Source organism: Aethalodelphis obliquidens, unplaced genomic scaffold (assembly GCF_003676395.1).
Source record: "Aethalodelphis obliquidens isolate GAN/ISIS:26980383/991018 unplaced genomic scaffold, ASM367639v1 scaffold21, whole genome shotgun sequence".
Taxonomy (NCBI): domain Eukaryota; kingdom Metazoa; phylum Chordata; class Mammalia; order Artiodactyla; family Delphinidae; genus Aethalodelphis; species Aethalodelphis obliquidens.
Window position 1 is genome coordinate 19,922,972 of NW_020837965.1, and position 26,142 is coordinate 19,949,113.

General features: G+C 46.4%; 1 protein-coding gene across 2 annotated transcripts in view; it reads left to right on the forward strand.

Moving 5' to 3' along the window:
- Window positions 1–2,973: 2,973 nt before the first annotated feature.
- Window positions 2,974–26,142, forward strand: part of CUNH14orf132 (chromosome unknown C14orf132 homolog) — a 53,171-nt gene continuing 30,002 nt past the window's right edge. The window contains exon 1 of one of the 2 annotated variants that reach the window (XM_027120478.1): window positions 2,974–3,213. In XM_027120478.1, the coding sequence (XP_026976279.1) occupies window positions 3,187–3,213 (27 nt within the window). In that variant the 5' untranslated portion in view covers window positions 2,974–3,186. The remainder of the gene's footprint in view (window positions 3,214–26,142) is intronic. The other variant, XM_027120480.1, reaches the window with a different exon arrangement.

Consider the following 26,142-nt stretch of genomic DNA (forward strand, 5'->3'; position numbering starts at 1 on the left):
TCAAAATAAATAAAGTCACATACTTATAAAAAAAAAATGGACTCAAGATTGGCGGGTCGGGATTTCCCTGGTGGTGAAGTGGTTAAGAATCCACCTGCCAATGCAGGGGACGTGGGTGTGATCTCTGGTCCGGGAAGATCCCACATGCTGCAGAGCAACTAAGCCCATGCGCCACAACTACTGAGCCTGTGAGCCACAACTACTGAGCTTGTGTGCTACAACTACTGAAGCCCTCGCGCCTACAGCCGGTGCTCCACAACAAGAGAAGCCACTGTAATGTGAAGCCTGCACACCGCAACAAAAAGTGGCCCCCACTCACCACAACTAGAGAAAGCCTGCATGCAGCAACGAAGACTCAACACAGCCAAAGGAAAAAAAAAAGATTGGCTGGGTCCCCTTTATTTAGAGATGAGGGAACTGGGGCTCAGAGAGCAGAAGAGACTCATCCAAGGACACACAGCATTAGATAGGTTTTGACTACAAGGTGTCGCTTGGGGACGTTTGGGTTTAAAACATAAAAACAAAACAAGCCATCAGACAGTTTGCATCGGTCTCGTCTCTCTTTTTCTTCCGAGCCGAGTTCTGGGAGAGGTCTGGATTCCCCTGCGGAAGGCCAGGTCTACAGGCTGGTAACTGCACAAACCTTGTCTGCAGAGCATCTTCTTCTTCTCTGCTCTTCTGCAGAGAAGAGCCACCCGATCCGAGAACACCGTCATCATGAAGCAGTGAGGGTGCCGGACTGTGAGCCCTGCTGTTCAGCTGATACCACCTCGTGCTGCTCTCCCCACCTTCATCATTGCCCTCCCTGCCTCCCAGGGTCCATGTGGGAACATGAAAATATGCATGCCTGCTCTCAGCGCTCTTACTGAACCTAGACGTCTGGTCACTGCAAAGCGAGGATGTAATGAAAAACCAGATCAGAAAGGAATAAATAAAATGGTCCCTCTTTGCAGATGACATGATTTCCCACATAGAAAATCCCGAGGAATCTACCAAAAAATTCCAAGAACTAATAAGTTCTAGGTCATAGAATGCAAGACAAACATACAAAATCAATGATATTTTTATATACTAGTAATGAACACATGGACATCAAAATTAAAGTGTAATACCTAAAAATTTATAGTCACTAAAAAAAAGGAAAAGAAAAGAAAGAAATGTTTAGGTGAGCATTTAACAAACATGTCCAGGCCTTGTATGCTGTAAACTACACAACACTGATTAAAAAAAAAAAAAAAATCGAAAAAGATCTAAATAAATGGAGGAACATATTTTCTTCAGTATGTCTCTGAACATACTGGATTGGAAGACTCAACATAGTAAAGATGTAATTTCTCCCCAGTTTGATACAGAATAATGTTTAACCAGCTATCTGGGCATCCTGTGGCCCAGTCAACTTGACAGATAAAATTAACCACCATGGTAGCTAAGTCAGAATGGCATTACTGCAGAAACAGAGGAACAATCAGTGGACTAGAATAGACAACCCATCAACAGGCCCACACCTAGATTGAAACTTGACAAATTTGGTGCTGCTAATCAACACCAAACAAAAAGGGCTGGACTGGTCAATAAAAGGGATGGGATAATGGATTATTAATATGGAAAAGATGAAATTTCTTCCTTAGCCCGTATCAAAAAAATAATCAGTAAGAAAAGGGCTGAAATGTGAAAAAATAAAACAAAAATTAAAAACTACAGGAGACTATCTCCATGGTCTCCAGTTGAGAAAGGATTTCTTCAACAAGGGCTAAGTGTATAGTTAAATACTAACGAACTTTGACTCAATTAAAATGAGCGTCTGCTCTGGCGTCTCTTCTTAAAAGGGCAGTAATCCCCTTACCAGAGCTCCACCCTCATGACCTAGTGACCTAATTACTTCTCCAAGGTCCCACCTCCAAATACTGTCAGGCTGGTTTCAACATATGAATTTTGAGGGGACACAAACATTGTCAGTAAGGCACTGGTCCCATTTGCTGAGGTCAGTGCTGCCACCACAGTGGGGTTCGGGGACGCCTGCTCGCTGCATGGCCTTCTCCCCGTCAGCTGTGCGGGCTGCTGGGCGAGCAGCGGCAGCGAGGTTTCGAGCACAGGCAGCAGTAGGGACATACATGGATCTGTCCTTTATGGCTGCACAGGTAACGCACAACCCAGTCCCTACCAGTGAGCCCTTCAAGATGGACAAAGCTCCCACCTGCTCTCCTGTGGGCCAGTCACCAGGTCTGGGGTGTCACACACACACATGCACACATGGGAATAGGCTCCTTCCGGCATCTCTGCCATTGTCCTCATTTTAGCTATTGCAGCCGCACGTTTGGGATACTTGTTGGAGGTAGGGAAAGATTAAAACAGGGCCGTAAGGTACCAGTTGTGCAAGTTGTGCACTGTGCAATTCTAGAAGGCACCATTCACAGTTTAGTCTCTGTTATGTTATTAGCCATGTTAGAGCTCTCACTTATTGAAGACACTGTGTACCAGATTCATGATCTCATTAAATTCTCTGGTTCTGTCTTCTTCATTTTACAGATGACAAAACCCAGGCTCAGAGAGCCACTACCTTGCCCAAGCCGCAAGAGCAGAGCTAGGATTTAAACCTTCTTCTGCCCAGTTCGAGAGCCCCGAGGACACCGGACTCTGGGCGCAGTGTCGGTACAAAAAGCCTGTTAACCCTGACCCTGGCAAGCCAGCCCCACGAAAGCACCGCTGGCCCCCTAGGGAACTGGGCTCAACAGCACGGGGCAGGACGCCAACAGCACTGGACTTGGGTTCTGGGCTGCTTCTTGCACCGACTAGATAAGCGACCTCGTGCTTCTGCTCCTCCCTCCAGCACGCGGAGGGAAGCGACTGTGAGCCGTCAGGGGTTCCACCGAGCCCCGCCCTCGGGGGTGGGGCAGGGAGTGGTCACGTGAAGGGGCGCCTTGCCCCCTCCCTACCCCCGAGCCCCGCCCCGCCCCGCCCCGCCCCCAGGCTCCAAGCCCTCCACCCAGTGAGCGCAGAGGGAGCTGAAGGCGCCGCGCGGGCTCGGGACCTGCCGCCCCCACCCGGTTGCCGAGGTCGGCGTCGCCGCCGTGGGGTTTCGGGGAGGCCTGCGCGCTGCGTGGCCTTCTCCCGGCCAGCTGTGCGGGCGGCTGGACCAGCAGCAGCAGCAGCAGGGAGAACTCGAGCGCCGGCGGCAGCAGCGACACCATGGATCTGTCTTTTATGGCCGCACAGGTAATGGGGCTCCTTCCACGCGCGCCCCGGGCCGCCAAGTTTGGGCAGGTTCGGGGCCACGGTCTCGCCCTCCCCGCCGGGGCTGAGCGCACCGGGAGGGTTCAGGCCGGGCGGTGGCGCCCGCCGGCGATCCGAGCGCGGGTCCTTTGTCCGGAGCTGGCATCCCCACTGGGTGCGCGCGTCTGGGGCCGCGAGCATGACTCCCGGGGGCGGGGCAGGCTGTGCGCCCAGTGTTCCCCGGATCGACCTGTGCGAGGGGCCTCGGCAGGGGTCCCCTCCCTGCCCATCCCCCACCTGCTGTCCTCCCTCCGTTGCCTCGCAGCTCTCCAAGGCGGGGCAGCCCAGATCCGTGCGTACCCGGGTGGGCAGGCAACCTCGCTCTTCCCCATTCTGTATCTTCTCGAGGCGCCGGGTAATCTGTCACTTGCTGCTGACCTCGGACGCCTCCCACCTCAATTTTCTCCCGTTTGGTGGAGACCACAGACTCTGTAGCCCGAGGAAGGCGGCGAGACCGGCTCTGTGACCAGCCAAGCGCCAGAGCACAGCATTCGTTTTCTCCTTTTTCTGCTTTGTGCTGAGTCTGTAGCCATCAGTGCCCGGCGCGACCATAACTCTTCTCTCGACACAAAACAGTTTCCCAGTGGCAGACAAAACAGATGACCTCTCATCGCTGGGATTTTTTTCTCCAGGGGAATCCCCGGAAGCTCTGAGCGTGGAGCGATCTTTATGTTTGGTGCCTTAACTCTGGAGCCAGAACAAAGGCAAACAAACGCCTGCTTTCCGGAGCTGGAGCTGTCTGTGGCCTTTTGGAGTTACAGTCTGGCTCCAGGGAAGGGCCACCGCATTTGGGCTAGGAGAGTAAATCCCCAAGTACCAAATTCAGACCTTGCACCTTCTATCGAGTTGGTTATGTTGGGAGCCCAGGGGTAGGAAGGCCCCCCAGGTTCCCTCTGTCCCTTGGGCATGTGGCAGGGGCTCCACTGGTTGCTGTTTACTTTTCCAGGGAATGGAGTTTCAGGGCACACTTTCCTTTTCCCCCAAACTTCACCATGGTGGAAATCTGTTTAAAAAGTAACAGCAAAATCTAGGCAGTAGGGACAGCGAGCTCCCAACGCAAGCACGAATGGGTGCAGAATCCCCAGGTTGGCTCAAGGGAACCCAGATTCCAGCTCTTGGCAGTCTCTTAACAGGTTTTCCATCATGCTAATTGCTCCCATGAGCCATGCTGGTCTTTTTTTTTGCCTAATTTTCTGTCTCCTGTTCCTAAACCCATGTTTATAAATATTGTCATATGGACATCATTTTAGATAGTGCTGACTGTTAACTGCGTGGACGGAGGAGGCTTCACCGGATTTATTTCTAGAGGGGAGAAGAGCTCACACGATATCTACCTCTGCCTCCCAGCTCTGGATCCCACCAAACAGCTGACATTTCCATGGTTACAAGATAAATTGATAACTGCTAATCCTGGGGCTGGCTGGAGCATCAGGAGTTGCTATGGTAACTTGACAAAATAAACATAGGGCTTTTCAGCATATCTATATAGGCAGAGCCTGCGCAGAGGTGGAGTTCTGGTTTTTTTTTTTTTTTTTTTTTTTACAATTCAAGTTTAATGTGGTCAGTTTATTACTGTGGACAGATGTTTGGGCATTGATTACACACTCAGTCCTGGGTTAGCTGCAGGGACAGAAACGTGAAGCATCACCAAACGGGGAGAGATGCTGACGTTTTGCTGAGCATCTGCTATGTGCCAGACGCGGGCTCTTACACACCTGATTACAGTAAATCCTTACACGTCTGTGACATTGGCACTGTTATCCCCATATTACAGATCAGGATACCAAACTTCAGCGAAATGAAACGATTTGCCCAGGACACACCATTAGCAAGGAGGAAAATGGGTTTCAAATCTGGGTCTGAGGATCTGCAAAGCTGCTGGGTTTCCACCTTATCGCTTCCCCCTGAGAAAGACACAAAATAAGGGACAGGAAGGACATATTTAAAGATGACTCATCTCTCCTCCTCCCCCCAGGAAGTGCTCTCCTCGTGGTGCGTTGTGATTGAATGGATTTCATTCTGGTGTTTCTCTGTCCCTCTTATCCCCACGAGGGTGGGAACTCTTACTTCGTCTGTAGCACTTAGCAGTGCTTGGCACGGTGAGTGCGCAGGATATGCTGTGGGTGTACAGTGACTGCTGCACGTGACCAAGTCAATATCCCCACACGTCAGCAGAGGGCAGTTTGATAGAGACATGTGAAGGCCTCCGTCCACTTGCTCAGCTAACGTTGAGTGCCTGCCTTGTGCCAAGCTCTGTGTCAGGCACTGGGACAGGGATGCTGGGGGACAAAGTTGAATGGGATGTAGATTTTCTTTCTGGATGCTTGGAGAGTAGTGGAGAAATGATGGACCAGGCCATTCCTTGAAAGGGCGACCAAAATGCCTGGTATAAAATAGGCCCTCCACAAGCATCTGTTCGATGATTGGATGAGGGTAAGACAAGATGTATGTGCAGGAAAAGCCATTAACTGGAAAAGATAGTGAGTTTGAGGTGTCACATGCCCCTGCGCCAAACACCTGTTCATCGGTACTCGAGGCTGGGAGTTCTGATGGATGGGAACTAGAGGCAGATTTCCCCTGGCGGGCCTGGGAATAAGGGCATTCTAAGCAGAGAGGTATGGAACTTCCCTGGCGGTCCAGTGGTTGGGACTTGGCGCTTTCACTGCCATGGCCCCGGGTTCAATTCCCGGTTGGAGAGCTAAGATCCCGAAAGCCACGCGGACTGGCCAAAAAAATAAAAAATAATCAGAGAGGCATGGAGGTAGGAAAGCCCAGAATATATTCACAGAATCCTTCAGGAAACTGGAGGGTAGGGAGCACAGTAGAACTGGGAGACAGAGGCCAGGGCCAGGTTGTAGAAGGTGCTGACTGCCCAGGATGAGAAGTTCACATTTAATCAGTAGACAGTGGGAGCCACTGTAGGTGACTGAGCAGGAAGAGCTTATCATTGAAGCAGTGCCCTGGGAAAACCCCAGCCGCCCGTAGAGGCCACAGCTGCAGGGATGGATGGAGTCGGAAGTGCACACCTGTTTGCTTCACTGATGGAGTAAAAGAAACCATATTCTTGTGGCTCCAAACTCCAAGCTGTGAAATATGACCTCCTCACGGCTTAGAGACCTGGAGGGCATTTGCCATCTTAGAGGGATTTCCCGCTCAAAAACTAAGCCTCAGAAAGACACTCTTGGGCTCCCCTGGTGGCGCAGTGGTTGAGAGTCCGCCTGCCGATGCAGGGGACGCGGGTTCGTGCCCCGGTCCGGGAAGACCCCACATGCCGCGGAGCGGCTGGGCCCGTGAGCCATGGCCGCTGAGCCTGCGCGTCCGGAGCCTGTGCTCCGCAACGGGAGAGGCCACAACAGTGAGAGGCCCGCGTACCGCAAAAAAAAAAAAAAAAAAAAAAAAGACACTCTTCTTGGATGTACAGAGTGGACATCAGTTATCCAACAAATCCTCTTATGCAGATGTGCCCTCCCTGGTGCGGGTACACCGGGCTGTGGGTTTGGGCTTAGAAGAGGCTGTGGTCGCTGAGGATGTAAAGACTCAGCTCGACCCTGAGCCCTGGAGGCACTCAGCCTCTCTTTCCCCCACCCTGGAAAGACCCCAGCCCCACTCTACACAGTCCCTGAGTCCCTGGGGATTCTGGAGGGTTGAATAGTAAACAGGGGCATGCATTTCCCTATGGCCAGAGATGGCCAGGAGGGCAAGGCTACCCAGACCCCCTAGGAGCTGGAGGGGAGGGGAGAATCGCAGATGTTGAAGACTGATCCTCAGATCCCTTTGTTGTCGGTGGGGTAGCCTGTCTCCAAAGACGGCCCCGTCTGTTCCTTCCCTACCTCCTGGAGGTACATGTTGGCCCCCCGTGAGGGAGTTTAAGATCTGATTCCCCTCCCCTTAATGTGAGCTGGCCTTAGTGATTTTTCTGACCGAGACAATGCAGTGTGAGTGACATTGTGAGATTGGTTTGTAAGAAGCCTGCGGCTTCCACCTGGGACCCTTGGAGCTCTTGCTCGGGCGGAAACCCAGCATCATGTGTGAAATTCAGAGACCCTGAGACCTCGGGAAGGGAATGAACATTTAAGAGACCTACTGTGTGCTGGGCCAGCGCATGGAATGAACTAGAGGGACAAGGAGCCCCGTTTCCATGTTTCTAGGTTGTACCTCCCTGTAGAACAAGCATGCCTATGACATAAGAGCTCGCTCTTATTTTTGTCTTGCATTGTCCTTACAGTGACTAGTTTAAACCCAGTAGTTCCCAAATGTTGCTGCCACTACAATCACCTGGGAGCTTTTAAGGGTCTTGCTGCCCAGGTCCTGCCCCAGACACTCCCATCTGAGTCTGGAGCTGGGAGCCAGCATCAGTGTTTTCTTTTCATCCCGTAATTGATTCCAGTGTGCGATCAAGGTTGAGGCCCGGACCCCAAACCCGCACTGTGGGACTGTTCCCCTCCCCCATCTTTAGATGGAGCAAGTCCTTGGTCCCTTTTAGGTCATAAAAAGTCATGTCGTCCCTGGAAGTCACTCCATTATCAATTCAGCAAATTGAAATATTCAGGCCCAAAATAATGTAACCTGGGAGCTTGCTCCAAAATTGAGGTTCTTGTCTGGGATTAGCAGATGCAAACTATAATATATAATATGGAATGGCTAAACAATGAGGTCCTACTACATAACGCAGGGAACTATATTCAATATATTGTGATAAACCATAATGGAAAAGAATGTGACAAAATATGTGTGTGTGTGCGTGTGTGTGCGTGTGTGTGTGTGCGTGTGTGTGTGTGTGTGTGTGTGTGTGTGTGTGTGTGTGTATAACTGAATCACTTTGCTGTACACCAGAAACTATGCAACATTGTAAATCAACTATACACATCGATAAAATAAATTTAAAAAAAAAGAAAGAAGATTGAGGTTCTCCCTTCCTCCAGACCACACCTGGCACAGGTGGGAAACCTAGAGTTGGAATGGGTGCCTATATTACTGTCATGGTACAGACAGGGAGAGAATGGAGAGCCCAGGTGGTTCGGCTCACAGGCTGGGAGCCATGAGTGGGGCTGACACAGGAGCATCCTTCCCATCATCGTACCACCTCCCAGAGCAGTCCAGGTGCTGGGGGACGGTGGGAGGCCCCGGGATCCTTCCATGGACCAGCTTCAGGGAATCGTTGAGCCCCCGAGGTACGCAAAGTAGCATGTTTATGTGCATTTTGAAACAAGTTTTTAAAGAAATCTCTCTTCATTTCCTACGGCTGCTGTAACAAATTACCAAAAACTGGGTGACTTAAAACAGCAGAAATGTAATCTCTCCCAGTTCTGGAGGCTCCAAGTCCAAAGTCGACAGGGCTGTGGTCTCTCTGAAGGCTCTGGGGAGGATAAGCCTGCGACTCTCTCAGCCTCATGGGTGTGGGCTGCAATCATTGGTGTTCCGTAGCTTGTCTGTTCTTCTCTTCCTATCAGGACACCAGTCATATCGGATTAGGGCCCACCCTACTGACCTCATCTTCTTTTGATGACATCTGCAGAGATCTTATTTTCAAATAAGGACACATTCACAGGTACTGGGGATTAGGACTTCAGTATATCTTTTGGGGAGACAACAGCTCAACCTTTATTAGGTCTGAAGATCCCTGAAGAATAAGGATCTTGGTTCTTGTGTTGGTGGCCACTGGTCTTTGAGAGGCAGTGGAGAGATCACTTCTCTAAGCCTCAGTTTCATCATCTGTGAAATGGGGACAAATGGCCTACCTCGTGGAACTGTTCATCTAGTCATTCAACAATCATTTCCTGTGTGCTAGGCCCTCCCTACGTGGAGTGCTGGGGGGCAGAGGGTCACAGGCCCTGCCGTGTGATATGTGACAGGGTGGAGGTAAACAAAGGCGCCCTGGTACGGCAGAAGAGGCACCTCACCCAGCTCTGGAGACCGGGGGAAGGCTTCCGGAGGAGGTTTGAATTGAGCTGAGTTTGAAGGATGCATAGCTGTTATGTAGATGAAGGAGGACACTCCAGGTGGGGGGAATGACATGAAATGGCTTGAAATGGAAGGGGCTTGAATAGTGTCTCTTACTGGGAATGAAGATTGCAAGTGACCATCTGGTTGGGCCGAGGGGCATGTGGGAGGGAGCAGAGATGAAGCCGGAGGGACCAGGGCCAGGCAGGTGGCCTCATGGAGTGGAGCAGGGTGGGGTGGGGGGCTGCGGTGACCCGGAGAGCAGGGCTGTGGCCTGGAGGGGGCACAGACAGCGGCACTGAGCTCCAGCGACTTGCCCATGCTGTACAAACTCACAGGCCCAGGGCTGCGGGTGCTTGTGGGTTTTTAAGAAAACTGAAATCTCCGATGCTTATAAGCAGTCTGGATTTTCAAATGTTGACAACTAATTAAAAATTTTTAACTAACTGACCAACCACGATGTGGGCTGTTTTAATAATTACTTATTGCTTACCATTTCAGTTACACCGTGGTAGCAATCATTTCTTTTGTGGGATGAGAATTTAGGAAGAAGTGGGCTAGGCAGTTTGTTTCTGCCCTGATGGCATCAGCTGGGGCCTCGGGGCTGGAGTCTCACAGCTTCACACACGTGTCTGACACCTCTGTGCAGCCTGACCCTTCTCTCCACTTGGTCTTTCATCCTGCAAGTGTTTCTTTAGGCAAGTGGGGCCTCCTTCCAGCATGGTGGTATCAGGGTCATCGAACTTCTTGTGTAGCACTGCCTCCCCTCTCGAATCAGCGTTCCTAGGTGGACACTGCGAAGCTTCTTATGAACCAGACTGGGAAGTCCCAGAATGTCACTAACTCCACATTTGTTTGGTCAAGGAAATCTGAAGGCCAGCCCAGATCTAAGGACAAGGGAACCAGATTCTACCTCTTGATGCAGGAAACAGCATGCATGTCCAAGGGGGAGGGAAGGGTGAATGGCAAACATCTTTGGAGACAGGCTGCGCCTGGTCCAAACAGAATAGGTATGTGGACTGGATTCATCCTGGAACTGCCATTGCGATAAGTATCTCTAGACTAGACAGATGTGTGTGGAGCTTGACAAAACCTTGTAAAAAATTTCCAGGCCCAGGAGAGAAGTAAATTATTACTAAGGAGCTACACCGTAACTACTAGACTGAACCATATGAAGTTGCTGATGCTTGACCATTTTGACCTACAAAATGACAATTTCATATAGTTCAGCCTAGTAGGTACTAACTAGAAAGACAGTAGGTTCCTTGAGTTATGGAGGGAAGAAGAGCTGTGGGACACGGGATGGAGTGAGGAGACGTGGGAAGGGGGATCACTACCTGCTGGGGGGAGATCTGAGGAGGCTTCGTGGTTTGAGGAGCAGGGCCCTCCCCTGACTTTCCCCCCTCAGCCCAGCTCTTAGAACCTTGGCCTTGCTGCTGGGAGGACACAGTCACACCTGGAACATTATGTCTCACTGAGTGGGTCTTTCTGGAAGATAAGATGCATGGTCTGATCATAGCTGAGATGCTGATAACATCCACTGCTAGGCCTCCTTCTCCCACCCTCCCTCCCCCTGGGCCTTGGCAGTCTCACGGTTAATTTGCATTTTAATCATTTTTCATGGAGGGGGGGAAAAACCACAAACGACTTCTGGTTAAGTTGAAGAGGCGATTCTGTTATCTCTTGAAATGGTCGTAGCTATTCTCAGGGGCCAGTGGGAGCATTCCCAAAGATTTGCAAGAAACCAGCAGCAGTTTTCCCTCCCCAGAGGAAACACAGCGTTTCCCAGAGAAATAGAATTCTAGGGACTCTGGCAATCTGCTACTTAGAGAATGTGTTCCCCAGCCAGCTGCTGCTCCTTTTTCTTTAAGCAAGAATTATTAAAATACAAATTGTCTATTATCTCATATGTTTTCAACCAAAGGGCTTGTCTTGAACTTTGAATTCCGATTTTAAAGATGTAAATATTTTATCATTCTAATTAGACCTGCCTCTGGAGAGCACATAGTGCTACATTTTTGCAGGGGTGTAATGAGACGTTAAAGAAGAAGTGAAAATCTGTGGTACATTTTGTAGACCAAATTTCTAGATAGTGTTTTAAGGGTCAAGACATTCCATCTGACTTGAAACAATTATATCTCACAGAGCTAAGAGAACCAGGTCGTCTGGAAGTGGATTACAAATCTCCAATTGAACACTTGAGTGTTTGTGGAGCACCTGCTGTGAACTCAGCCCACCTTTGGGGATCCAAACCCCAGCTTCTCTACTCTGAGATGATGGAAGCCCATCTCTGTTTATTCCCTCCCGCTTCTGTCCCCTCAAGATGTCCTTGTACCTTCCCATCATAGCTGCCTTTTATCAAACGTTTAGGAGGTAACAGGCAGGCCCTGGATTGAATAATACATAGAATCTCACTTCTAAATCCTATGACACCCCCATGGAATAGGCAATTTTAAGATCCAATTTTTTTTTTTTTTTTTTTTTTTTGCAGCACGTGGGCCTCTCACTGCTGTGGCCTCTCCCGTTGCGGAGCACAGGCTCCGCGCGCGCAGGCTCAGCGGCCATGGCTCACGGGCCCAACCGCTCCGCAACATGTGGGATCCTCCTGGACCGGGGCACGAACCCGTGTCCCCTGCATCGGCAGGCGGACTCTCAACCACTGCGCCACCAGGGAAGCCCAAGATCCATTTTATAGATGAAAAAACTGAGGCTTAGAGAGGCAAAGTCACTTGCCCCAGGGCACACAGGCACAGATCTCTGTGCCTCTTCAGCTTATTTTTTAAATCCAATTTTACAATCTCTGCCTTCTGACAGGAGTGTTTAAACCATTTACGTTTAATGTGTTTTTCTATAGTTGGGTTTAAATTTACTATCTCACTGTTTGTTTCCTATTGGTCCCACCTGTTCTTTGTTCCCCTTTTCTTCTTTTTCTGCCTTCTTTTGGATTCATTGAGAATTTTTTATTATCTCATGTTGTCTCCTCCCTTGGCTTATTGGCTATAATCGTTTTGTTATTTTAGTGGTTGCTTTAAGATTTAGAGTGTATATCTTTTGCTTAGCACAGCCTATCTACAAGTGATATTATGCCGCTTCACATTCAGTGTAAGAACCTTATAACAATACACTTCTATTTCTCCCCTCTAAACTTTTTTGCCATTATTGTTGCACATTTCACTTCTATGTGTGTTTTAAACCTCACATTGTATCGTTGTCATTTTTGTTAGAAGTTAACTAACTTTTAAAGAGATTTAAATAGTAAGGGAAGAACTTAAATATTTTCCCATATGGGCACTATTTCCAGTGCTCTTTATTCCTTTGTGTAGGTCCATATTTCTGTGTGTTATCATTTTCTTTCTGTCCAAAGGACTTTAACATTTCTAGTAGTTCAAAAGTGCTGGTGATGAATTCTTTCAGTTTTTGTATGTCTGAGGAAAAAGGTCTTTATTTTTTTTGGCTTTCATTTTTGAATGTTTATTTTTTACTTGGCATAGAATTCTAGATTGACTGTTTTTCAATACTTTAAAGATATTATTCAGCCATCTTCCTGCTTCCCTTGTTTCTCCTGAGAAATCTGCTGCCGTCCTTATCTTGTTCGTTCGAACATAATGTGTCTTTTTTCTCCTTTGGCTGTGTTTACAGTTTTTTCCTTATTGATTTTTGAGCACTTAGATTATAATGTACCTTAGTGTAGTTTTCTTCCTGCTTCTTGTCCTTAGGGTTTGGGAGCATCCTGTATCTGTGGGTTTATACTTTTCATCACATTTGGAAAATTCTCTGCCATTCTTTTTCCTCCCTCCAGTTTTATTGAGATATAGTTGACATATAATATTGTATAAGTGTAAGGTGTACAACACAGTAATTTCATACATGCATATACTGCAAAAAAATTACCACAATAAGTTTAGTTGACATCTGTCACCTCACATCGTTACAATTCTTTCTTTATTGGGGTGAGAACTTTTAAGATGTACTGTCTTAGCAACTGTCGTATATACAATACAGTACTTAGCTATAATCACCATGCTGTACATTATATCCCCAGGACTTATTTATCTTATAACTGGACGTTATAAGATTGACTACTGGGCTTCCCTGGTGGCGCAGTGGTTGAGAGTCCGCCTGCCGATGCAGGGGACGCGGGTTCGTGCCCCGGTCTGGGAAGATCCCACTTGCTGCAGAGCGGCTGGGCCCGTGAGCCATGGCCGCTGAGCCTGTGCGTCTGGAGCCTGTGTTCCGCAGCGGGAGAGGCCACAACAGTGAGAGGGCCACGTACAGCAAAAAAAAAAAAAAAAAAAAATTGACTACTTTCACCCAGTTCCCCACCTCCTGCCTCTGGAAAACACCAATCTGGTCTGTCCCTGTGAGTTTATTATTTTTAGATTCCACGTATAAGTGAGAGTATCTTTCTCTGACTTATTTCACCTAGCATTATGCCCTCAAGATCCATCCAGTATGTCTCAAATGACAAGATTTCCTTCTTTTTCATGACTGAATTTTATATATACACATATATACACACATATACATGTATGTCGATATTAATATACCACATTTTCCTTAAGTATTCATCTGTTAATAGACACTTAGTTTGTTTCAGTGTCCTGGTTATTGTACTATGTGTGTGGATGTCTCTTCAGGACAGTGATTTCATTTCCTTCAGATACATACCCAGAAGTGGAATTGCTGGATCATACAGTAGTTTTGTTTTTAATTATTTAATTTAATTTTTGAACCCCCATACGGTTTTCCATATTGGCTGCACCAATTTACATTCCCATCAACAATGCACAAGGGATCCTTTTTCTCCACATCTTCTCCAACACTTGTTATCTCTGTCTTTTTGATAGTAGCCATTCTAACAGGGATGAGGTGATATCTCCCTGTGGTTCTGATTTGTATTTTTCCCTGATGACTTGCGATGTTGAGCACCTTTTCATGTACCTGTTGGCCATTTGAATATCTTCTTTGGAAAAATGCCTATTCAGGTCCTCTGCCCATTTTTAATTAGATTATTTTTTATTGTTGAGTTCTATGAGTTTTCCATTATTTCTTTACAGATTCTCTCTCTGCTCCTTTGGAGATTCTAGCACGTATATCAGGCTGCCTGACATTGTCTCACAGCTTCCTGATGCTTGTTCATTTTTTTGAGGCTTTTTTTTTCTGTTTGTGTTTTATTTTGGATAGTTATTATTTACATATCTTCAAGCTCAGCAATATTTTTTGAATATCTAATCTCTGCTAATCCTATCCAGTATATTTTCGACCTCAGACATTGTAGTTTTCATATGAGAAGTTTAATTTGGGTCTTTCTTATACTTTCAGTCCTCTTCTTAACATGTTGAGTGTTTCCTCTAGCTTTTTTTTTTTTTTTTTTTCGGTACGCGGGCCTCTCACTGTTGTGGCCTCTCCCATTGTGGAGCACAGGCTCCGGATGCGCAGACCCAGCTGCCATGGCTCACGGGCCCAGCCGCTCCGCGGCATGTGGGATCCTCCTGGACTGGGGCATGAACCTGCGTCCCCTGCATCGGCAGGCGGACTCTCAACCACTGCGCCACCAGGGAAACCCCTCCTCTAGCTTTTTAATATATGGAATACAGTTATAACAACTGTTCAAAAGTCCTCATATACTAATTCTAAATGTGCAGCAGCTCTGGGCTGGTTTTGATTGATTGCTTTTTCTCCTCATTATGAATCATATTTTCCTGCTGCTTTGCATGCCTGATAATTTTTATTTTTATTTATTTTTATTTTTTTAACATCTTTATTGGGGTATAATTGCTTTACAATGGTGTGTTAGTTTCTGCTTTATAACAAAGTGAATCAGTTATACATATACATATGTTCCCATATCTCTTCCCTCTTGCATCTCCCTCCCTCCCACTCTCCCTATCCCACCCCTCCAGGCGGTCACAAAGCACTGAGCTGATCTCTCTGTGCTATGCGGCTGCTTCCCACTAGCTGTCTACCTTACATTTGGTAGTGTATATATGTCCATGTCTCTCTCTCGCTTTGTCACAGCTCACCCTTCCCCCTCCCCATATCCTCAAGTCTGTTCTCTAGTAGGTCTGTGTCTTTATTCCTATCTTACCCCCCTAGGTTCTTCATGACATTTTTTTTCTTAAATTCCATATATATATGTGTTAGCATACGGTATTTGTCTTTCTCTTTCTGACTTACTTCACTCTGTATGACAGACTCTAGGTCTATCCACCTCATTACAAATAGCTCAATTTCGTTTCTTTTTATGGCTGAGTAATATTCCATTGTATATATGTGCCACATCTTCTTTATCTATTCATCTGAAGATGGGCACTTAGGTTGTTTCCATCTTCAGGCTATTGTAAATAGAGCTGCAATGAACATTTTGGTACATGACTCTTTTTGAATTATGGTTTTCTCAGGTTATATGCCCAGTAGTGGGATTGCTGTGTCATATGGTAGTTCTATTTGTAGTTTTTTAAGGAACCTCCATACTGTTCTCCATAGTGGCTGTACCAATTCACATTCCCACCAGCAGTGCAAGAGTGTTCCCTTTTCTCCACACCCTCTCCAGCATTTATTGTTTCTAGATTTTTTGATGATGGCCATTCTGACTGGTGTGAGGTGATCCCTCATTGTAGTTTTGATTTGCATTTCTCTAATGATTAATGATTTTGAGCATTCTTTCGTGTGTGTGTTGGCAGTCTGTATATCTTCTTTGGAGAAGTGCCTATTTAGGTCTTCTGCCCATTTTTGGATTGGGTTTGTTTTTTTGTTATTGAGCTGCATGAGCTGTTTGTAAATTTTGGAAATTAATCCTTTGTCAGTTGCTTCATTTGCAAATATTTTCTCCCATTCTGAAGGTTGTCTTTTGGTCTTGCTTATGGTTTCCTTTGCTGTGCAAAAGCTTTGAAGTTTCATTAGGTCCCATTTGTTTATTTTTGTTTTTATTTCCATTTCTCTAGGAGGTGGGTCAAAAAGGATCTTGCTGTGATTTATATCATAGAGTGTTCTGCCTATGTTTTCCTCTAAGAGTTTGATAGTTTCTGACCTTACATTTAGGTCTTTAATCCATTTTGAGCTTATTTTTGTGTATGGTGTTAGGGAGTGATCTAATCTCCTACTTTTACATGTACCTGTCTAGTTTTCTCAGCACCAATTATTGAAGAGGCTGTCCTTTCTTCACTGTACATTCTTGCTTCCTTTATCAAAGATAAGCTGACCATATGTGCGTGGGTTTATCTCTGGGCTTTCTTTCCTGTTCCAGTGATCTATCTTTCTGTTTTTGTGCCAGTACCATACTGTCTTGATTACTGTAGCTTTGTAGTATAGTCTGAAGTCAGGGAGCCTGATTCCTCCAGCTCTGTTTCTCGTTCTCAAGATTGCTTTGGCTATTCGGGGTCTTTTGTGTTTCCATACAAATTGTGAAATTTTTTGTTCTAGTTCTGTGAAAAATGCCATTGGTAGTTTGATAGGGATCACATTGGATCTGTAGATTGCTTTGGGTAGTAGAGTCATTTTCACAATGTTGATTCTTCCAATCCAAGAACGTAGTATATCTCTCCATCTCTTTGTATCATCTTTAATTTCTTTCATCAGTGTCTTATAATTTTCTGCGTACAGGTCTTTTGTCTCCTTAGGTAGGTTTATTCCTAGATATTTTATTCTTTTTGTTGCAATGGTAAATGGGAGTGTTTTCTTGATTTCACTTTCAGATTTTTCATCATTAGTGTATAGGAATGCCAGAGATTTCTGTGCATTAATTTTGTATCCTGCTACTTTACCAAGTTCATTGATTAGCTCTAGTAGTTTTCTGGTAACATCTTTAGGATTCTCTATGTATAGTATCATGTCATCTGCAAACAGTGACAGCTTTACTTCCTCTTTTCCGATTTGGATTCCTTTTATTTCCTTTTCTTCTCTGATTACTGTGGGTAAAACTTCCAAAACTATGTTGAATAAGGGTTAGAGTGGGCAACCTTGTCTTGTTCCTGATCTTAGTGGAAATCCTTTCAGTTTTTCACCATTGAGGATGATGTTGGCTGTGGGTTTGTCATATATGGCCTTTATTATGTTGAGGAAAGTTACCTCTATGCCTACTTTCTGCAGGGTTTTTATCATAAACGGGTGTTGAATTTTGTCAAAAGCTTTCTCTGCATCTATTGAAATAATCATATGGTTTTTCTCCTTCAATTTGTTAATATGGTTTATCACATTGATTGATTTGCCTATATTGAAGAATCCTTGCATTCCTGGAATAAACCCCACTTGATCATGGTATATGATCCTTTTAATGTGCTGTTGGATTCTGTTTGCTAGTATTTTGTTGACGATTTTTGCATCTATGTTCATCAGTGATATTGGCCTGTGGGTTTCTTTCTTTGTGACAGCCTTGTCTGGTTTCGGTATCAGGGTGATGGTGGCCTCGTAGAATGAATTTGGGAGTGTTCCTCCCTCTGCTATATTTTGGAAGAGTTTGAGAAGGATAGGTGTTAGCTCTTCTCTAAATGTTTGATAGAATTTGCCTGTGAAGCCATCTGGTCCTGGTATTTTGTTTGTTGGAAGATTTTTAATCACAGTTTCAATTTCAGTGCTTGTGATTGGTATGTTCATATTCTCTATTTCTTCCTGATTCAGTCTTGGCAGGTTGTGCATTTCTAAGAATTTGTCCATTTCTTTCAGGTTGTCCATTTTATTGGCATAGAGTTTCTTGTAGTAATCTCTCATGATCTTTTGTATTTCTGCAGTGTCAGTTCTTACTTCTCCTTTTTCATTTCTAATTCTATTGATTTGGGTCTTCTCCCTTTTTTTTTTGATGAGTCTGGCTAATGGTTTATCAATTTTGTTTATCTTCTCAAAGAACCAGCTTTTAGTTTTATTGATCTTTGCTATCGTATCCTTCATTTCTTTTTCATTTATTTCTGATCTGATTTTTATGATTTCTTTCCTTCTGCTAACTTTGGGGTTTTTTTGTTCTTCTTTCTTTAATTGCTTTAGGTGCAAGGTTAGGTTGTTTATTCGAGATGTTTCCTGTTTCTTAAGGTGGGCTTGTATTGCTATAAACTTCCCTCTTAGAACTGCTTTTGCTGCATCCCATAGGTTTGGGTCGTCATGTCTCCATTGTCATTTGTTTCTAGGTATTTTTTAATTTCCTCTTTGATTTCTTCAGTGATCACTTCGTTATTAAGTAGTGTATTGTTTAGCCTTTTGTGTTTGTATTTTTTACAGATCTTTTCCTGTAATTGATATCTAGTTTCATAGCGTTGTGGTCCGAAAAGATACTTGATACAATTTCAATTTTCTTAAATTTACCAAGACTTGATTTGTGACCCAAGATATGATCTATCCTGGAGAATGTTCCATGAGCACTTTAGAAAAATGTGTATTCTGTTGTTTTTGGATGGTGTGTCCTATAAATATCAATTAAGTCCATCTTGTTTAATGTATCATTTAAAGCTTGTGTTTCCTTATTTATTTTCATTTTGGATGACCTGTCCATTGGTGAAAGTGGGGTGTTAAAGTTCCCTACTATGAGTGTGTTATTGTCAATTTCCCCTTTTATGGCTGTTAGTATTTGCCTTATGTATTGAGGTGCTCCTATGTTGGATGCATAAATATTTACAATTGTTAATCATTCTTCTTGGATCAATCCCTTGATCATTATGTAGCGTCCTTCTTTGTCTCTTCTAATAGTCTTTATTTTAAAGTCTATTTTGTCTGATATAAGAATTGCTACTCCAGCTTTCTTTTGGTCTCCATTTGCATGGAATATCTTTTTCCATCCCCTTACTTTCAGTCTGTATGTGTCTCTAGGTCTGAAGTGGGTCTTTTGTAGACAGCATATATATGGGTCTTGTTTTTGTATCCATTCAGCCAATCTGTGTCTTTTGGTGGGAGCATTTAGTCCATTTACATTTAAGGTAATTATCGATATTTATGTTCCTATTCCCATTTTCTAATTTGTTTTGGGTTCGTTATTGTAGGTCTTTTCCTTCTCTTGTGTTTTGTGCCTAGAGAATTCCTTTAGCATTTGTTGTAAAGCTGGTTTGGTGGTGCTGAACTCTCTCAGCTTTTGCTTGTCTGTAAAGGTTTTAATTTCTCCATCAAATCTGAATGAGACCCTTGCTGGGTAGAGTAATCTTGGTTGCAGGTTTTTCTCCTTCATCACTTTAAATATGTCCTGCCACTCCCTTCTGGCTTGCAGAGTTTCTGCTGAAAGATCAGCTGTTAACCTTATGGGGATTCCCTTGTGTGTTATTTGTTGTTTTTCCCTTGCTGCTTTTAATATGTTTTCTTTGTATTTAATTTTTGACAGTTTGATTAATATGTGTCTTGGCGTATTTCTCCTTGGATTTATCCTGTATGGGACTCTCTGTGCTTCCTGAACTTGATTAACTATTTCCTTTCCCATATTAGGGATCTTTTCAACTATAATCTCTTCAAATATTTTCTTAGTCCCTTTCTTTTTCTCTTCATCTGGAACCCCTATAATTCGAATGTTGGTACATTTAATGTTGTGCCAGAGGTCTCTGAGACTGTCCTCAGTTCTTTTCATTCTTTTTTCTTTATTCTGCTCTGCAGTAGTTATTTCCACTATTTTATCTTTCAGGTTACTTATCTGTTCTTCTGCCTCAGTTATTCTGCTATTGATCCCATCTAGAGTATTTTTCATTTCATTTATTGTGTTGTTCATCACTGTTTGCCCTTTAGTTCTTCTAGGTCCTTGTTAAACGTTTCTTGTATTTTCTCCATTCTATTTCTACGATTTTGGATCATCTTTACTATCATTATTCTGAATTCTTTTTCAGGTAGACTGCCTATTTCCTCTTCATTTGTTAGGTCTGGTGCATTTTTATCTTGCTCCTTCATCTGCAGTGTGTTTTTTTGTCTTCTCATTTTGTTTATCTTACTGTGTTTGGGGTCTTCTTTTTGCAGGCTGCAGGTTCGTAGTTCCTGTTGTTTTTGGTGTCTGTCCCCAGTGGCTAAGGTTGGTTCAGTGGGTTGTGTAGGCTTCCTGGTGGAGGGGACTAGTGCCTGTGTTCTGGTGGATGAGGCTGGATCTTGTCTCTCTGGTGGGCAGGTCCACGTCTGGTGGTGTGTTTTGTGGTGTCTGTGGACTTATTATGATTTTAGGCAGCCTCCCTGCTAATGGGTGCGTTTGTGTTCCTGTCTTGCTAGTTGTTTGGCATAGGGTGTCCAGCACTGTAGCTTGCTGGTCGTGAGTGAAGCTGGGTGCTGGCGTTGAGATGGAGATCTCTGGGAGATTTTCTCCGTTTGATATTATGTGGAGCTGGGAGGCCTCTTGTGGACCAGTGTCCTGAAGTTGGCTCTCCCACCTCAGAGGCACAGCACTGACTCCTGGCTGCAGCACCAAGAGCCTTTCCTCCACACGGCTCAGTATAAAAGGGAGAAAAAGTAGAAAGAAAGAATTAGTAGAAGTAGAAAGAAAGAAAGAAAGGAAGGAAGGAAGGAAGGAAGGAAGGAAGGAGGAAGGAAAGAAGGAAAGAAGGAAAGGAAAGAGGGAGGGAGGGAGGGAGGGATGGTGGGAGGAAGGAAGGAGGGAAGGAAGGAAAAAAGAAAGAAAGAAGGAAGATAAAGTAAAATAAAATAGAGTAAAATATAATAAAGTTATTAAATTAAAAAATAACTGTTAAGAAGAAAAATAAAACAAAAAACAAAAAACGGATGGATAGAACCTTAGGACAAATGGTGGAAGCAAAGCTATACAGACAAAGTCTCACACAGAAGCATACACATACACACTCACAAAAAGAGGAAAAGGGGAAAAAATCATAAATCTTGCTCTCAAAGTCCACTTCCTCAATTTGGGATGATTCGTTGTCTAAAGGAGGGAGGAAGGGAAGGGAGGAAGGAAGGAAGGAAGGAAGGAAAGAAGATAAAGTTAAATAAAATAAAGTTATTAAAATTAATTATTAAGAAAAAAAAAACGGATCGATAGAACCCTAGGACAAATGGTGGAAGCCAAGCTATACCGATAAAATCTCACACAGAAGCATACACATACACACTCACAAAAATAGGAAAAGGGGAAAAAATCATACATCTTGCTCTCAAAGTCCACCTCCTCAGTTTGGGATGATTCGTGTCTATTCATGTATTGCACGGATGCAGGGACATCAAGTTGATTGTGGAGCTTTAATGCCCTGCTCCTGAGGCTGCTGGGAGAGATTTCCCTTTCTCTTCTTTGTTTTCACAGCTCCCAGGGGCTCAGCTTTCATGCCTGATAATTTTTGATTGGATGCCAGACATTGTGAATTTTACCTTGTTGGATGTTAGATATTTCTGTGTTCTTATAAATGGTCTCAAGCTTTGTTCTGAGATGCAATTATGTTACTTGGAAACAGTTTGATCCTTTTGGGTCTTGCTTTTAAGATCTGTTAGGCAGGACCAGAGCCACCTTTAGTCTAAGAGTAATATTTTCCCACTGCCGAGGCAAGGCTGCTCTGAGGATTCTACCCAATGCCCTGTGAATTATAGATTTTTCAAAATGGCCGGTGGAAACAGGTACTATTTCTGGCCTGTATGGATGCCAAGTACTATTCCCTGTCATCCTTTAGGGTGATTCTTTGCTGCCTCAGGTGTTTTCCTCACGCACATGTGCTCACCAGTCCTCTGCTAAATATTTGAGCGGTCCTTCTGCAGATCTCTGTTTAGCTCTCTCCTCTGCATCCTCTCCCTCGTGGTCTCCAGCTGCCTTGGTCTCCCCAGACTCTCTGTCCCATCTCCTCAACCCCAGAGTCCACTGGGCTCTATCTGGGTTCCCCTTTCCTGCTCCACAGCCTGGAAACTCTTCCCAGGCAGTAAACAGAGTCAGTTACTTGTTTCCCATCTCTCAAAGGTCACTGTCCCTCACTGCCTGAGGTCCAACGTCTTGAGAACCATTTCCCTATGTTTTGTCCATTTTTTTATTGGTTCCGTTGGGAGGGTAGATCCAGTCCTTGTTACTCCATCGTGGCTGCAAGCAGAATTTTCTTAACCCTGTGTTTTTAAGAAGTATGCTTCCACCCCTACTCCTTTCCTCCCGTTGTGGGAAAAGGAATATAACGTTAAGTTTGAACCTGGCCCACTGCCTCTCCCTCCCCTCTGGAACCTTGATCTGGCATTTCTCTGCCTCTTCTGAATGTCATAAAATGTGGGTAATGTATGGAAGCTCACAGGTGAGTCTCTGATACCAGACTTAGAAAGCCAGACAGTGCAAGGACTGCCCAAATTCCTTTCTGCGCTGCCATTGTCACTTGCGTTCCTTCAGAGAGTCCTGTGACAGGATTGCTCCACGGGACATCGTGAGAGCCAAGGAGTGATCCGGGTGTCAGGTTTGGCAGCCAGAAGTTGGGCAGCCTGTTGAGCAGGGCTGGTTTCCTTGGGCCTCCATCCCAGGCACCTGGGCTCGGGGGAGCCTCATTCCCCAGGAGGATGAAAGTGAGGGGGCGGGGAGCAGGTTGCTCCAGCCTCAGGCCCACCCAGGATGGCAGCCAACAGCTGGGACCCTGTTTGTCCTCTCCAGACCCCATTACAGCCCCTCCCCCATCTCCTCAGCACGGAGCTCTGGGAGCTGATTAGAAATGTATTAAGACTTAGCTTGGGCTTCCCTGGTGGTGCAGTGGTTGAGAGTCCGCCTGCCGATGCGGGGGACGCGGGTTCGTGCCCCGGTCCGGGAAGATCCCACATGCCGCGGAGTGGCTGGGCCCGTGAGCCATGGCCGCTGAGCCTGCGCGTCCGGAGCCTGTGCTCCGCAACGGGAGGGGCCACAACAGTGAGAGGCCCGCGTACCGCAAAAAAAAAAAAAAAAAAAAAAAAAAGACTTGGCTTCCAGCAGCTTTGAGGGAGACCTGAGGGAGGTGACTAATGAGCTCCCCGGGCCCCCTGCACCCTCGCCTCTCTTGGTTGAGCCGTGGCTGTGCTGCCTGCATCTCCTGCCCCCTCGCTGACATCCTGCCAACCCTCCTTCACTCCCACTGGAGATCCCACCTAGGCCCCGCTGTGTATCCCAGTAACCAAATCAGTCAGGCAGGGAGGGCCATGGGGGCAGCATGCCATGGGACGGCCCCTGTGCTGTGTTGGGGGATGTCAAGGAACCAGAAAGAAGCTATCACCAGCCTTCGTCATCTTTGTCGCCCCCACCAACGTCATGTGAGCACAAATTACATACAGGATATCAACCTCAAGCACACAGGTGAGGCAGGAGACATCCTCGGGTGGAAGGAGAAGGGGGCGGATGGTGTGGATGAACTTGAGCACCTGCTGAGGGGCAGGCTCTGTGCTGCACGAGCCCCCTGCCAGGGCAGTGCTCTCGCACACCCATTTTAGAGAAGAGGATAGCAAGGCTCGGAGACCCTGAGGGTCTGGCCCGAAGTCGCCCAGGCAGGAAGGGCTAAGACAGGCTGGGTCTGAGCCCAGGGCCCGGACACCAATGCTGAATAACAGCTGACAGATTGCAGAGCGCTGAAGTGGGAGTGGAGGGGGACCTGAGCCCAAGCAGGTGTGATTCCGTGTCACGAACGTCCGCGGCCCAGCCCCCTGGTAGCCGGCATGGGCAGAGTGGATCGTGGCTGAAGCAGGTTGTTCCAGAGCTCAGATAGGCTGTCGCCAGCGGCAGAGGCAGAGCCCGCAGGAGGTTGACAGAACCGGGGAGGGGTCTGGGGGAGTGGAAGCTTGCTCCCTCTGGAAGTGATTGGCCCTCCCTCCTCCTCTGAGCCCCCGACGCTCTGCCCTGCTCTGTCTCAGAGCATCCCTGTGTCTGAGGTTCCCCGAAGGCAAAGGTTCATGTCTCATTTATGCCAGCGTTGCTGCTGCCCAGTCCAGGGCCAGACATGGTAAATAATTAATAAAGGAATCACAAGAGAGCAGGGAATCGATAAAAGCGTGGGAAAAGCTGGGTAGAAAACCACGGGCTACGTCAGCTGACCGGCCCTTCCTCCTTGGCCGGCATCGTACCTTCCCCGAAGGCACCAGTTACACCGAGTCCTGCCAGCGACCCCACATCCGGTCCCTCAAACTCCCAGGCCCCAGGGCCCTCCCTAGCCCTCTGCAGGGTATCTGCCACATGTGGGCCCAGGACTAGGCCTTTCCATTCAGCACAAGACAGCCTATCTTAGCCCTTCCTGCCTGGGTAACTTTGGGCCAGACCCTCAGGCTCTCTGAGCCTCACTTTTCTCCTCTGAAAAATGGGTGTGTAACAGCACTGCCCTCACAGTGGGGTCGTGCAGCACAGAGCCTGCCCCTCAGCAGGTGCTCACACCACCTCGCAAGGCAGCGGCTTCCACTAGAGGCAGGTAGCCTTGGGCTCAGACGTGGCCCTGCCACTGTGCATCCGGGGAAATCACTCCATCTCTCCAAGCCTCGGCATTCGTACCTGTGCAGTGGGATGATGGTCGTTGTGGTAACTTACGATAAGTCAGGATTTTGAGGCTTAAATATGGTAAAGTGGCACCTTGTAAGGGGTCAGTAAATGGGAATTACTCATTATGAGCTTCCTCTCTTGAGTCAAAAATCATCTTCCCTTTAACTCTGCCCGTTGGTCCTCGGAAGCGAGTCTAATCCTGCTTGCATGTGGTAGCCTGTTCTGTAATTGCCTGGGGCTGCAGAGAGCACCTGAGATGGGGAAGCCGGATGCCCAAGTCCCAGGCCTGGCTCTGCCCCTCATGACTTGGAGCAAGATACTTAACTTTTTAGAGCCTCAGTTTCTCTGTCTGTTAAATGGGAATAGTGACACCTAGCTCACAGCATGGGCAGGAGAATAAAATGAAATGATGGATGTAAATGTACACACTGTCCAGGACTGCACAAACGCCAGTAAGAGTTATTATGTTTGAACCATCATTCTGCATCTTCCCGCATCATCCCTTTTTTTTTGGATTAAACGTGGCCATTTCCTTCAACTATTTTTCCAAATGACTCTTCTCTCTGGAACCAGGTCAGGCTCTGGTCTGTCAGTCTTCTTATAAATGGGTTTTCTCAGAGCAAGACATGATGCTTCAGAAGAACCTGTCACCTCCCTGGATCTAGCCCTGATATACCCATTAATATGGCCACTGGGAGCTGAATCTTGCCCTGTGTAATGCCGTACCTTTGCCTCGTGCTAATGAGAGGTCCCTCTTTCCTGAGTGCAGCTGTTCAACCAGTTCTCCCTTCCAGGACTGGTGCAGCTGATTTTTGTGAACCTTAGCACAGATACGTCAAGAACGGTGAAGGGTGTGACATTTTACCTGCTTGCAAGCTAGCCTGCCGTGACGTAAAAGTTTCTGACCAAAGACCTTAGACTCATAGACAGAGGGCTTTATTGCTCATGGCACAGTCAGCAGCATGAACTTCACGTTCACATCAGTGCCTCTGACCCCGCAGGTCCCCCGGGGCCAGGAAGAGCAACCCAGGTGGATTCTGTGAGTGCAGTGGGTTTGTGTGTGAGGAACCCCACAGTTAGGAAACTCCCCTCTTTCAAAGGGAGCTGCTAGCAAACCTGCCCAACCTTTGTCTCAGAGGGAGATATTATCTCAGAGGGAGATAATCATCCTGGTTGGGAAATAAATGTGCCCAGAGGGGACGCTGTCTCATAGGAGACACAGTTTGCTGTACAAACATCATTGTTGTACAAACATTGAAAAGATAGTCCTGAACAAGAGCTGTTATGCCTTTACTCAGAAGGCGTGCAGAACACAAAGACCCATGAAGAATTGTCTCCCAACAACGTGTTTATACTTATCCTTCGAAACTGCAGAGATCTGGGCTTGCATCTCCCTTGGCCATTCCAGAGCTGTGCCACCTTGGGCAAACTCCTAGCCTCTCTGACCCTCAGTTTCTACAGTCTGCAAAAGGCATAATTCCTACTTGCCCAAAGTGCTATAAGGAGTTCTTTGTAGTAGTCTCCTTGAAGCATCCTCACTGTGCCTGGTACAGAGCAGACCACAGAGAGAAGGCAGCAGAACCGCAGTCACC